General features: G+C 37.5%; 1 protein-coding gene across 7 annotated transcripts in view; it reads right to left on the bottom strand.

The window, feature by feature from the left end:
* Positions 1 to 14,420, bottom strand: part of ST7L (suppression of tumorigenicity 7 like) — a 185,534-nt gene that overhangs the window by 98,521 nt on the left and 72,593 nt on the right. For 5 of the 7 annotated variants that reach the window (XR_007516743.1, XR_007516744.1, XM_049880060.1 and 2 more), the window contains 2 exons: positions 8,704 to 8,854; positions 5,612 to 5,704 (listed from right to left, as the gene is read on the bottom strand). Coding sequence is in view for 5 of the 7 variants with exons in the window: in XM_049880060.1 (XP_049736017.1) it covers positions 5,612 to 5,704; positions 8,704 to 8,854 (244 nt within the window). In the remaining 2 variants the exon portion in view is untranslated. The other 2 variants (XM_049880063.1, XM_049880064.1) reach the window with 2 other exon arrangements.

Here is a 14,420-nt window from a genome sequence, read left to right as displayed (position 1 = left end):
TGCCAGCACCATTTGTTAAAAAGACTGTCTTTTCCCCATTAAACTGTTCTGGGGCCTTTGTCAAATATCAGCTGCTCATATGTGGATGGATTTATGTCTGGATTCTCAATTCTGTTCCATTGGTCTGTGTATCTGTTGTTGTACCAGTACCAGGCCGTTTTGGCTACTGTGGCAGTATAATAGCTTCTAGAATCAGGTAGTGTGAGGCCTCCCACTTTGTTCTTCTTTTTCAGTAATGCCTTATTTATCCGGGGCCTCTTTGCCTTCCATATGAAGTTGGTGATTTGTTTCTCCATCTCATTAAAGAATGTCCTTGGGATATGGATCGGAATTGCATTAAATGTATAGATCGCTTTTGGTAGAATAGACATTTTTATAATGTTAAGTCTTCCTATCCACGAGCAAGGTATGTTCTTCCACTTACGTAAGTCTCTTTTGGTTTCTTGCAGAAGTGTACTGTAGTTTTCTTTGTATAAGTCTTTTATATCTCTGGTAAGATTTATTCCTAAGTATTTTATCTTCTTGGGGGCTGCTGTAAATGGCATTGATTTGGTGATTTCCTCTTCGGTGTTCTTTTTGTTGGTGTAGAGGAATCCAACTGATTTTTGTGTGTTTATCTCGTATCCCGATACTCTGTTGAACTCTTCGATTAGGTTCAGTGGTTTTCTGGAGGATTCCTTAGGGTTTTCTGTGTATAAGATCATGTCATCTGCAAATAGAGATACTTTTACTTCTTCCTTGCCAATCTGGATGCCCTTTCTTTCTTTATCTAGCCTAATTGCTCTGGCTAGGACCTCCAACACAATGTTGAATTAGAGCGGTAATAAACGGCATCCTTGTCTGGTTCCCGATCTCAATGGGAATGCTTTTAGGCTCTCTCTATTTAGGGTGACGTTGCCTGTTGGCTTTGTATAAATGCCCTCTATTATGTTGAGAAATTTTCCTTCTATTCCTATTTTGCTGAGAGTTTTTTATCATGAATAGGTGTTGAACTTTGTCATATGCCTTTTCTGCATCAACTGACAAAATCATGTGATTCTTGTCTTTTGTTTTATTTATGTGGTGGATTACATTAATTGTTTTTCTAATGTTGAACCATCCCTGCATACCTGGTATGAATCCCACTCAGTCATGGTGAATTATTTTTTTGATATGCTGTTGAATTCTATTGGTTAGAATTTTGTTGAGGATTTTTGCATCTATGTTCATGAGGGATATAGGTCTATAATTTTATTTTCTTGTGGTGTCTTTACCTGGTTTTGGTATCAGGGATATGCTGGCTTCTGTCCTTTTCTATGCTCTGAAATACCTTTAGTAGTAGTGGTGTTCACTATTCTCTGAAAGTTTGGTAAACTCTGCAGTGAAGCCGTCCGGACCAGGGTTTTTTTTTGTCGGCAGTTTTTTGATTACCTTTTCAATCTCTTCTTTTGTTATGGGTCTATTTAGTTGTTCTACCCCTGTTTGTGTTAGTTTAGGCAGGTAGTCTGTTTCTAGGAATTCATCCATTTCTTCTAGGTTTTCAAATTTGTTAGAGTACAGTTTTTCATAGTAATCTGATATGATTCTTTTAATTTCAGTTGGGTCTGTTGTAATATCGCCCATCTCATTTCTTATTCAGGTTATTTGCTTCTTCTCCTGTTTTTCTTTTGTCAGTTTGGTCAGTGGTTTATCAATTTTGTTGATTTTTTTCCCAAAACCAGCTTTTGGTCTTGGTCACTCTTTCAATTGCTTTTCTGTTTTCTATTTCATTTAGTTCAGCTCTAATTTTTATTATTTGTTTTCTTCTGGTGCCTGTGGGTTTCTTTTGTTGCTCTCTTTCTATTTGTTCAAGTTGTAGGGATAATTCTTTGATTTTGGCCCTTTCTTCTTTTTGTATGTGTGCATTTATTGATATAGATTGAAGGCACTAACATTTAACATTTTTGCTAAGTACCTACAGTGTGACAGGCATATTTACAAGAACAAAATAATGAATTTTACTCATTTAAACAATATTTATTGAATATTAATTTTTATGACATACATTATAGAGATACTAGGACAATAAAGAGAATCCTGATCCTCAAGGAATTTATAATCTAAAAGGGAAGATTAACAACATAAAACTGGAAAATGGGCCACTTAGGTTGAAAGGCACTCAAAATACACAGTGGCCACAACAATGGATTTGAACATACCAACAATGGTAAAGATGGCGTAGGACTGGGCAACTTCTTCTTCTGTTTTACACAGGTAGGTATGAGTCAAGGCCCGTCAGCACTGACTCAACGGCAACTATCAACTTTTTTTTAGAGGATCAGATGTTACGTATTGTTTTGATCTTGCTTTTCTCACTTACTGTGTGGATATCACCCTTTTTAAATTTTATTGCGGTGAAAATATACATAAAACTTACCATCTCAACAATTTCTACATGTACAATTTAGTAACATTAATTACATTATTCAAAAAAATAAAATAAAAGGGAAGACTGAGAAGTACACAAAGCACTTTGAGAGTTCAGAGAAAGAAGAGATCACTTATCCCAGAGGATGGAGGATCCTGGGAGAAAAATATCAGTATACTCAATTTGCCGTATCTTTCACTTCTAATGGTGCAGTATTGTAAAAACTGTGGCACAGGTTTAAATCATGTAAGGAAACTTTCAGTATGCTTACTTCTTGGTTAAATCACAAAAAGAAAAGTTAAACAGAAATTCTGGAGTCCCTGGGTGGCGCAAACGGTTAAGCACCTGACTGCCAAAAGGTTGGCTGTGGGAACCCACCCAGAGGCCTTGGAAGACAGACCTGGTGATCTGCTTCCAAAAGGTCACAGTCATGAAAACCCCATGTAGTAGTTCTACTCTGCGCACACGGGGTCACCATGAGTCGGAATCAACTCAACGGCAACTACAACAACAAACAGAAGTTTACTAAGTCACAGAGAAAGAGTAGAGACAAAAAGAATAGACTATTATTTAGCGAAGTCTGCTTTCTTGAAGGCAGGGGGCCTATGTTGAAACACTTTCAGCAATCATAACCCTACATAGTTCTGGTTCTTCTCCCAACTCATTGACTGTTCTTTTTACAATCAAGATGTATAGGCCCTTCAATTTCATTCTTCTTTCTCAAAATTGTTTTGGCTATTCTGGGTCCTTTACCTTTCCATATTGTTATAGATTGAATTGTATCCCCCAAAAATATGTGTTGTAAATTCTAACGTCTGCTTGTGGTTATAATCCCATTTGTGAATGGGTTGCGTTTGTTATGTTAATGAGGAGGATTAGGTTATGTCAATGAGGATTAGGTTATGTTAATGAGGCAGGATGAAGGTGTATCTTGAGTCATGCTTTTCTGAGATGTAAAAGGGATTTTACAAGCAAGTGAGAGAAGCAGAAATGGGGGAAGAGAGATGCCAAGCCACATGAAGATCGCCCAGGAGCAGAAGCTCAAAGAGACATGGGCCTTCTTCAGAGCAGGCAGAGAGAGAACCCCTTCCTCTAGAGTTGGCACCCTGAATTCAGACTTCTAGCCTTCTAAACTGTGAGAAAATAAATTTCTGTTTGTTAAAGCCACTCAGTTCGGTATTTCTGTTATAGCAGCATTAGGTAACTAAGACACAAAAATTTTAGAATCAACTTGTCAACTTTAACAAAAGAATCTGCTGGAATTTTGACAGGGATTGCATTCAATCCATAGATAAATTTGGGGAGGGTGGGGAAACCAAAAAACCAAACCTGTTGCCCTCGAGTCAATTCTGACTCATAGTGACCCTAAAGGACAGAGAACTGCCCCATAGGATTTTCAAGGAGCACCTGATGGATTCGAACTGCCAACCTTTTGGTTAGTAGCCGAGCTGTTAACTACTATGCCACCGGGGTTTCCAATTTGGGGGAAAAACCAAAAAAAAAAAAAGCCCAAACCCACTGCCGTTGAGTCAATTCCGACTCATAGCAACCCTATAGGACAGGATAGAACTGCCCCATAGAATTTTCAAGGAGCGCCTGCTGGATTCAAACTGCCAACTTTTTTGGTTAGCAGCCACAGCACTTAATCACTGTACCACCAGGGTTAATTTGGGGAAAACTGCTATCTAAATAAATACTGGATCTTCCAATCCATTAACATGGAATTTTTTTCTGTTTATTTAAGTTTCCTTTAATTTTGCTCAGCAATACTTTATAATTCTTAGTGTACAAGCCTTTTATTAAATTTATTCCTACATAATTTGTTCTTTTTGACTGGAATTGGAATTGGAGCCCTGGTGGTGTGGTGGTAAAGAGCTCAGGCTATTAACTAAAAGGTCGGCAGTTCAAATCCACCAGCTGCTCCTTGGGGCAGTTTTCATAGGGTGGCAATATGTCAGAATCAACTAGATGGCAACAGGTCAGGTCATGATTGGAATTAGAGCCTTGGTAGCACAGTGATTAAGAGCTACAACTGCTAACCAAAACGTCAGCAGTTTGAATCTACCAGCCACTCCTTGGAAATCCTATGGGGTAGTTCTACTCTGCCTATAGGGTCCCTGTGAGTCGGAACAGAATCGACTCGATGGCAATAGGTTTGGGGTTTTTTTTGTACGACTGGAATTTTCTTAAACTCATTTACAGATTGTTCATTGATAGTATATAGGTATATAACTGACTTTTTAAATATTGATCTTATATCTTGCAATCTCGCTGAATTCATTTATTAGTTCTAATAGTAATTTTGTGAATTTCTTGGGATTTTCTACATACGGGATTATGTCATCTGTGAATAAAAACCGTTCTAAATCTTCCTTTCCAATATGAATACTTTTTATTTTCTCTTTCTTGTCTGATTGCACTGGCTAGAACCTCCAACATAAGGTTGAATAGGAATGGTGAAAGTGGACATCGTTGCCTTACTCTTGATCTTAGAGGGAAAGCATTCGGTCTTTTACCATTAAGTATGATGTTCGCTGGAGGTTTTTTGTAGATGCTCTTTATCAGGATGAAGAAGTTCCTTTCTGTTCATAGTTAAATGAGAATTTTTTTTTTCAATCATGAAAGGGTGCTGCGTTTTGTCAAATGCTTTTTCTGCATATACTGTCCTTCTTTCTATCAATATGGTGTATTATATTATTTTAAGATGTAAACCAACCTTGTATTAGTGTAGTAAACCCCACTAGGTTATGAGGTATAGGCCTTTTTATATGTTGTTGGATTCGGTTTGCTAATATTTTGTTAAAGATTTTTCTTATATATATTCATGAGAGATATTGTTCTATAGTTTTATTTTCTTATAATAGCTTTGTTTGCTGTTGGTATCAGGGTAAACTGGTCTCACAAAATATGTTGGGGAGTGTTCCCTCCACCTCTATTTTCTGAAAAAGTTTGTGAAGGACTGGTATTATTTCTTCTTTAAATGTTTACAAGATGATTGCTCTTTTTAATATTTTTAATCTTTGTGTCCTTCATCCCATCTAGCATAGCGTTCTACTAAAAAAATTTTTGGAAATGAATTGAATTATGCAACATCCCAGAAATGGCTAAAATAATATTTAAAGAGAGTCCTGAATTTCAACCAAAAGTACTTTAAAAATGAAGAATACTATGAAAAGCAAACACACAACTACTTTTAAGTTTATGAAAACTGAAATATTTACTTACTAGGTAATAGCTCTCTATCAGCAGTCTCTGTGCAGCTGGGGTAGGGGTAAAATAGATGGCCTTTCTCTAAAGGGTAGGGAATCATTCTAAAAGCTGAGGGAAAAAAACACAAATGTTGACATTCAGTTCTGTCTCATTTGCCATCCTATATAACAGATCAAAGCTATTTTAGAGACATATTTTTATAACATGTCTACGTAGTACTTTTGTTTTCAGAGAGACATTTTAAATGCAAGAAATAAAGTGAGCAAAAGCACAAATAAAGGGAAAAATATGGTTTATTTACAGAATAGTGAATGGTCTAGTCTGACTGGAATAAAACTAAAGTTGTGGATGATAAGACTGGCTGGGTGCTTCTTTGCCTCAGTCTCCTCATTATAGACACAATAGATAACTCCCCAGGCATGAACTCCACTTCTTATAGGAATCTTTATAAAACTACAAAGTATGTAACTGTTGGGACCATAACTCTTGGCAACCTAAAAAGAGTTCACAATGTTTCCTAACTTCATAAGTGAGATTTTACCAAGATCTTTGATGAGCAGAGTTTAATACAGATCAGGGGTCAGCAAAGTATGGATCTTTGGCCAAATCTGGCCTGGAATCTGTTTTTGTAAATAAAGTTTTATTGGAACACAGCTTCATCCATTCATTTACATAGTGTTTACGGTTGCTTTCAAGTTACAACAAGAGTAGTTGTGATAGAGAATGTATGGCCCACAAAACCTAAAATATTTACTATTTGGCCCTTTACAGAAAAAGTTTGCTAAGCCTTGATCTACATTATCACCAACTCTTGCAGACTTCTTAAAGGAATCCTTATTGATCTACTCAACTAGCTAAGCACTCAACAATATTAAGACTTTTCTTTCTCCTTTAGTGCTTGTCTCTATAAACTTCTGTCAAAATACGGATTTTGTTTTGTCAAAAAAAAAAATTGTGCTTTGTCAAAAGTCACACAAGCAAATCTGTGATAACTCTAGGAAATCATGCATCAAGATGATTATTCATAAAATACAAACTGCATACTTATTGAATACTTGCTAAATGTGCTGAACAGAATACTAGGCATTAAAGACACATACGAGATAAATGAGATAGAACATGTGGTTTTGAGGAATTGTAGGACAAAGAACTTGATTTGACCTTGGTTCTGGGTCCTGAAAATAACCTTTGGGATTTGTCAGCAATCAAGGTTCCTTTATTTTCTAAAATCGCTAGGCAACACATGCTAATTAGCGGGGGCTACACAGACCCCACCTGGCAGTTAACCTCTGGAGAGGAGGGCATGATGCAATGAATCATGCATATTCATGGAATGAGACCATGGATTGAGGCCCCAATCACGCATGTGTGTTGTTATAACAGGCCCTGAACACAGAAACAGTTGGGTTTTCGTGACCAGTGAGAACATTCATGCACAGGAGAGGGGGCATGTCCCTGAGGACAATGGAGGCCTCCCAGACTATGCCTGACATGTCTCTTTGTATCCTTTCTGGTTATAATGAAGGAGTCACTGTAAGTATAGCTAGTCTCCTATACTTAGTTCTATGAGTCATTCTAGTAAATTACTGAACCCACTGGGGGCAGTGAGAGCCACAGGGGCTGAAGGACAGAGTTCTAACTTCCAGCTCTGGGTGGCTAGAGGTCAGAGAAAGACTTGTGGACAGTCGATCTAAGTCCTTGTGACTTGTCCTTGTGACTTGTAAGCTCTGACCTAACTCTGGGTGGTTAAGGTCAGAGAGAAAAAGTGTCATGTGGGTGGCTGGTGGCAGGATAATGGAGAAGCAGGAAAGTGGGGAGATGAGTTATCTTCGCATTTTGGGTATCAACCTTATATTGATTTTTATTAATGCAGAAGCTTATAGACTACTGGGGAAAAAGCAAAAGAAAGTCTTATTACCCAAAGACATTCAGATCCTCAAGTGCATATTGTCATTGTCAAATTGTCAAGCACAGTGTCTGACCCACAGCAAATGTTAATGTAAATGTTCCCAAGTTTTCTTGATTCAAAGACACATGGTACCTTTAATGTCTCAGTAATTTTTTAATGGTGCCCCTAGGCTGAAAGAAATACCTAGCAGTTCTATTTATTAGGTAGGAAGTCCAAACAACGCGAACAGTTTACGTCCTTACAATTTAAAAGACATCTGGAAAAAAAAAAAAAACACATGCAAAAATTGGAAGAAAGAAAGACTCTTCTTATTTTATTCTTAAACAACCATCGTTTTTTACTACTAAAGAGATTTCTGAGCCTGCCGGGAACTAGACAACATCTCAAACCTTGAAATCAGATTGGACAACGACATCTTCACTCCACATTGATTCTTGTGTGGTACTTCTTTTTATCACAGCAACTAACACAAAACCAGCTTTGCAAAGATACGATGATATTGAAAGGAATGGACAGCAACCTAATGTTAAAACCATGACCTATCTCAAGCTAGTAGTCTGAGTGGTATCTGACACATGTCCAGTATTGCTATGTTTCCACTGAAAATTTAAAATATCCCATAGCATTCTTATGAATTTGCTGTGATGCCTTAAAGTACCTCAATGGAAAGTAGGGTTAGCCAATTTTAGTGAATGAGCACTGAATTCTTTTTTGAATTTTTATTGATAGCTGTGGTGTACTTTCCAAGAGAATTATTACAAAAATCCAGCTGACAATACATTTTGATTAAGCTTAACTTTCTTGGTGATTACAAGAAGTTACAAATAAGAGATCTGGTAGGTAGTTTAAAACAGTCCAATTTAAAAAATATTAGAACAATAGCTCGACCACATTAAAAAGCTTATAAACCAAAGGACTGATAAATTTGCATTTTTTTCCTTACAATTAAATAATTCAAATGAACATATTTTATTATAATGCATCGAGCAATGCACCTTGAAGAATACTGTAAGTTTCTCATTCTGATTTTCCTAAATGTGGCATCAATATAAACATATTAAGCATTTCCACCAATAAACCAAATATAACGCCACTGAGTCCACCTTGTAACCAATCTGAATGATAAATCCTTACAGAAACTCAGACAATCTCAATTAAAGAAGACTGGCTGTGAATACACTTGGAAAAGAACACTTACTGCCTTCCCAGGTACACTGTAACAGATGAAGAGCACCTTCTATTCGCTTCCAGTGCTGCAGATGGAAGAAAGCGTAGGCAATTGCTTCACTATCGCCCCGTTTCAGGATGTGTTCTGGAGGTAAAATGAGACTTTTCATCTCTAGTAAGTACTGGAAAAACAACACACATGAAACAACAACAAAAAAGAAAATTATGTTAACTTCAAACATCCACAAAAATGTAGATTCAAGATGTTATAAAGTAAAATTGATTTAAAAAAACTAAACTACTTGAAATGACATGAAGGACCTACTGACAAAGTATACAATGCTTATATATGCAAATTCCATAGGTCAGAACATTCCTACAGGTAAAAATCTGGTGATAACTGGCTTACGTGTGACCTTGTTACATATAACATAGAAACTGAAGCAAAGGACATAACGTGAGAGCACATGTTTATTTTTCCAAAAAAAGAATTGAGTATAAAATTATAAAATACAATTTTGGAACAACACCTCGTGGCAACATTTAATTCTTTTTTTCTCTTATTCCCATTCTATAGGTGAAGAAACTTAATTGTGAAAAAGTTTAATAAAATTAAAATTTACTGAGAACAAGCACTGTGCTCATCAGGGAAAACAAAAACAAAACCCTACCTGTTCTCTGGAGCCTCATACTATAATAGGAAAGACGGAGTTTTTAGTAAAACTATAACCAGACTGTGGTAAGTGCTTTATTAGAGGTATAAACAACGTATATAGGAATATAAATAACAAAAAGAACCAAACCCTTTGCCATCAAGTCGATTCTGGCTCAGAGACCCTGAAGGACAGAGTAGAACTGCCCCATAGGGTTTCCAAGGCTGTAACCTTTATGGAAGGAGATTGCCATATCTTTCCCCCATGGAGTGTGGGTTCGAACTGTTGGCCTTTTGGTTAGTAGCCAAGCTCTTAACTACTGTGCCACCTGGGCTCATAACTGTTTGTTTAAGCCAAAACCAAACCAAACCCATTGCCATCGAGTCGATTCCAACCCATACCAACCCTATGGGACAGAGCAGAACTGCCTCATAGGGTTTCCAAGGAGCAGCTGGTAGATTAGAACTGCCAACCTTCTGGTTAGCAGCTAAGCTCTTAACCATTATGTTTAGGATGCTTTAAAGTATAGAATTCCCAGAGTATATTCCCAGATAGGTGCAACCATCACCACAGTCAATTTTAGAGTATTTTCATCACCTCAAAACAACAGAACCTCGTACCCTTTAGCTAACGTCCCTTTATCCCCCTACCCCTTAGGCCTAAAAAAAAGCAACCTTTAATCTACTTTCTGTTTCTATGGATTTGCCTATTCTAGGCATTTCTTATAAATGGAATCTTATACTGTCTTTTGTAACTGGTTTCTTTCATTTAACATAGTATTTTCCAGGCTCAGTCATGTTGCAGTATACATTGGTATTCCTTTTTAATGCCAAATAATATTTCACTGTATGGATATACCACATTTCGTTATCCATTCCTTAGTTAACTGACATTTGGTTGTTTCTATCTTTCGGCTCATATGTTCATCAATTACTCATATGCAAGCTCAAGTTGAAACTGAAGAAAATTAGATTAAGTACATGAGAACCAAAGCACAAACTTGAGTATATCCCACCTGAATTTAGAGACCATCTCGAGAATAGATCTGACATTAAACGAGAATGAGGAACACCAAGGACACAAGGCGATTATGAGCCCAAGAGACAGAAAGGGCCACATGAACCAGAGACTACATCATCCTGAGACCAGAAGAACTAGATGGTGCCTGGCTACAATCAATGACTACCCTGACAGGGAACACAACAGAGAACCCCTGAGGGAGCAGGAGAGCAGTGAGATGCAGACCCCAAATTCTCATAAGACCAGACCTAATGGTCTGACTGAGACTGGCTGCCACACCTTCTGTTGACCCAGGACAGGAACCATTCCCGAAGCCAACTCTTCAGACATGGATTGGACTGGACAATGGGTTGCAGAGGGATGCTGGTGAGGATTGAGCTTCTTGGATCAGGTGGACACTTGAGACTATGTTGGCATCTCCTGCCTGGAAGGGAGATGAGAGGGTGGAGGGGGTTAGAAGCTGGTGAAATGGACACAAAAAGAGAGAGAGAAGGGAGAGAATGGGCTGTCTCATTAGGGGGAGAGTAAGTGGTAGTGTGTAGCAAGGTGTATATGGGTTTTTGTGTGAGAGACTGACTTGATTTGTAAAATTTCACTTAAAGCACAATAAAAATTATATAAAAAAAAAGAATAGATCTGACACATTGAACACTAATGACCAAAGATCAAATGAGTTGTAGAATGACATCAAGGATATCATACATGAAGAAAGCAAGAGGCCATTAAAAAGAAAGAAAAGACAAAAATGAATGTCAGAAGAGACTCTGAAACTTACCCTTGAACATCGAGTAGCTAAAGCAAAAGGAAGAAATGACAAAGTAAAAAAGCTGAACAGAAGATTTCAAAGGACAGCTTAAGACAAAGTAAACTATTACAATGCAAAGAGCTGGAGATAGAAAACCAAAAGGAAAGAACATGCTTGGCATGTCTCAAGCTGAAAGAAGTGAAGAAAAAATTCAAGCCTCGAGTTGCAATAGTGAAGGATTCTATGGGGAAAATCCTTTTGATACAGGAAGCATCAAAAGAAGATGGAAGGAATACACAGTGTCACCATATCAAAAAAGAATTAATCGACATTCAACCATTTCCGGAGGTAGCATATGATCAGGAACCGATGGTACTGGAGGAAGAAGTCCAAGATGCACTGAAGGCATTGGCGAAAAACAGGAATTGACAGAATACCAACTGAGATGTTTCAACAAATGGATGCAGCGAGGGAAGTGCTCGCTTCTCTATGCCAAGAAATTTGGAAGACAGTTACCTGGCCAACCAACTGGAAGAGATCCATATTTATGCCTATCCATTAAAGGTGTTCCAACTGAATGCAGAAATTATCTAACAGTATCATTAGTATCACATACAAGTAAAATTTTGCTGAAGATCATTCAAAAGCGGCTGCGGCATTACATCGACAGGAACAGCCAGAAATTCAAGCCAGATTCAGAAGAGGACACAGTACCAGAGATATCATCTCTGATGTCAGGTGGATCCTGGCTGAAAGCAGAGAATACCAAAAAGATGTTTACCTGTGTTTTATTGAATATGTAAAGGCATTTGACTGTGTGGATCACAACAAATTACGATTACATTGTAAAGAATGCGAATTCCAGCACACTTAATTGTGCTCATGAGGTATTTGTACATAGATCAAGAGGGAGTTGTTCAAACAGAACAAGGGGATACTGAGCGGTTTAAACTCAAAAAAGGAGTGCTTCAGGGTTGTATCCTTTCACCATACTTATTCAATCTATATGCTGAGCAAATAATTCGAGAAGCTGGACTATATGAAGAAGAACAAGGCAACAAGATTGGAGGAAGACTCATTAACAACCTGTGTTATGCAGATGACACAACCTGGCTTGCTGAAAGTAAAGAGGATTTGAAACACTTACTGATGAAGGGATCAAAGACTACAGCCTTCAGTTTGGATTACACCTGAACATAAAGAAAAAAAAGATCCTCACAAATGGACCAATAAACAACATCATGATAAATGGAGAAAAGAATGAAGTTGTCAAGGATATAATTTTACTCAGATCCACAATCAACTCCCATTGAAGTAGCAGTCAAGAAATCAAAAGATGCATTGCATTGGGCAAACTGGCTGCAAAATACCTCTTTAAAGTATTGAAAAGCAAAGATGTCACCTTGAAGACTAAGGTATGCTGACCCAAGCCACGGTGTTTTCAATCGCCTCATATGCATGCAAAAGCTGGACAATGAATAAGGAAGACCGAAGAAGAGCTGATGCCTTCAAATTGTGGTGTTGGCGAAGAATATTGAACACACCATGGACTGCCAAAAGAACGAACAAATCTGTCTTGGAAGAAGTAGAGCCAGAATGCTCCTTAAAAGCAAGGATGGCAAGACTACGTCTCACATACTTTGGACATGTTATCAGGAGAGGTCAGTCCCTGGAGGGGACATCATGCTTGGTAAAGTAGAAGGTCAGCAAAAGAGAGGAAGACCCTCAAGGAGGTGGACTGACACAGTGGCTGCAACAATGGGCTCAAGCATAACAATTGTGAGAATGGCACAGGACTGGGCAGTGTTTCCTTCTGTTATACACAGGGTGGCTATGAGTTAGAATGACTCAATGGCTCCTAACAGCAACAACACCACCACCTTTTGGCTATTACAGATAATGCTCTATAAACATTTGTATACAAGTTTTTGTGTAGACATATATTTTAATTTCACAATAACACCTTTTTGCTATTACAGATAATGCTGTTATAAACATTTGTGTATAAGTTTTTGGGTAGACATATGTTTTAATTTCTCTTGGGTATGTACCTAGGAGTGGAATTGCTGGGTCATTTGGTAACTCTATGTTTACAAACCATTGCCATTAAGTCAATTCTGAGTCACAGCAACCCTACAGGGCAGTAGAACTGCCCCATATGGTTTTCAAGGCTGTAATCTTTACAGAAGCAGACTGTAACACCTTTCTCCCATGGGGCGGCTGGTGGATTTGAACCATCGACTTTTCAGTTAGCAGCTGAGCTCTTAACCACTGTATCGCTAGGGCTCATAACTCTATATTTAGGAAGCATTAATTCTGATTTACCAGTTGCCATCAAGTTGATTCCTATTCACAGTGACCCAACAGGACAGAGCAGAACTGCCCTATATAGTTTCCAAGGAGCGCCTGGTAGATTCGAAATGCCGACCTTTTGGTTAGTAGCCGTAGCTCTTAACCACTACGCCACCAGGGTTTTTAGGAGCTGCAAATAAACCACTTGATGGAATTTGGGATTTAAACTGATATTTAAAGATGGGTGGAATATGGATGAGCAGATTGGGAAAGTGGGAAGAGAAACAGGAGGACATATTCAAAGCATGGGGCCAGCTTAAAAAATTGAGTGAGCCAAGAGATCATAGAGCAAGGTGCATTTAAGGGATTAGTGAGTATGCCTGTTATAGACATTTTAGCTTATCAATACTTCTTCATATATGATATAAAATCCTATCTTAAGCTACTGAAAAAAATACTCACCTTAATATCATAATCCATAATAAAAGCGTTGTAATCATAGTACACTAATCAGATGTACCAATTACATGAAGAAATATGCAAAATTAGCTACCTATACATCATCTTTACTATTAAAGTTGGTCAATTTAAAACAAAACCTTTAAAAATATTTAGTTAGCTAAACACTTCCTTCAAAGACTGAGGCCAGAATGCGCTTCCTCTACTGGAATAGGTTTGAAACAATCTCTTTGGTTCTAAATGGCCTGATATCAAATTATATGTCAAAAGTTCCAAATCATATTAACTTCTGTTATACGACATAAAAAGAGAAACATTCCAGATGTGTCTCAAAAATATATTCTCACACTTCAAATTCTAGGTCGTCTAAATTATTACACACTAATGAGATAAACAACATAAATTGAAGAACTGAATTTGTGAAACACTTTGTAAAAATGCTATAGGTTTTACAAAGACTCCAGGAAGTATCTTAAAGACAAAAAGTTGTAGCGGTTTTAAAATTTAAGCCTTAGGTTATTAATCAATATATATGTACTCATATTAATACACCTGAAATAATTTTTTCTTCTTTGTTTA

This window comes from Elephas maximus, chromosome 3 (assembly GCF_024166365.1).
Source record: "Elephas maximus indicus isolate mEleMax1 chromosome 3, mEleMax1 primary haplotype, whole genome shotgun sequence".
NCBI classification, from domain to species: domain Eukaryota; kingdom Metazoa; phylum Chordata; class Mammalia; order Proboscidea; family Elephantidae; genus Elephas; species Elephas maximus.
This window is presented reverse-complemented; position numbering and strand designations above follow the sequence as displayed.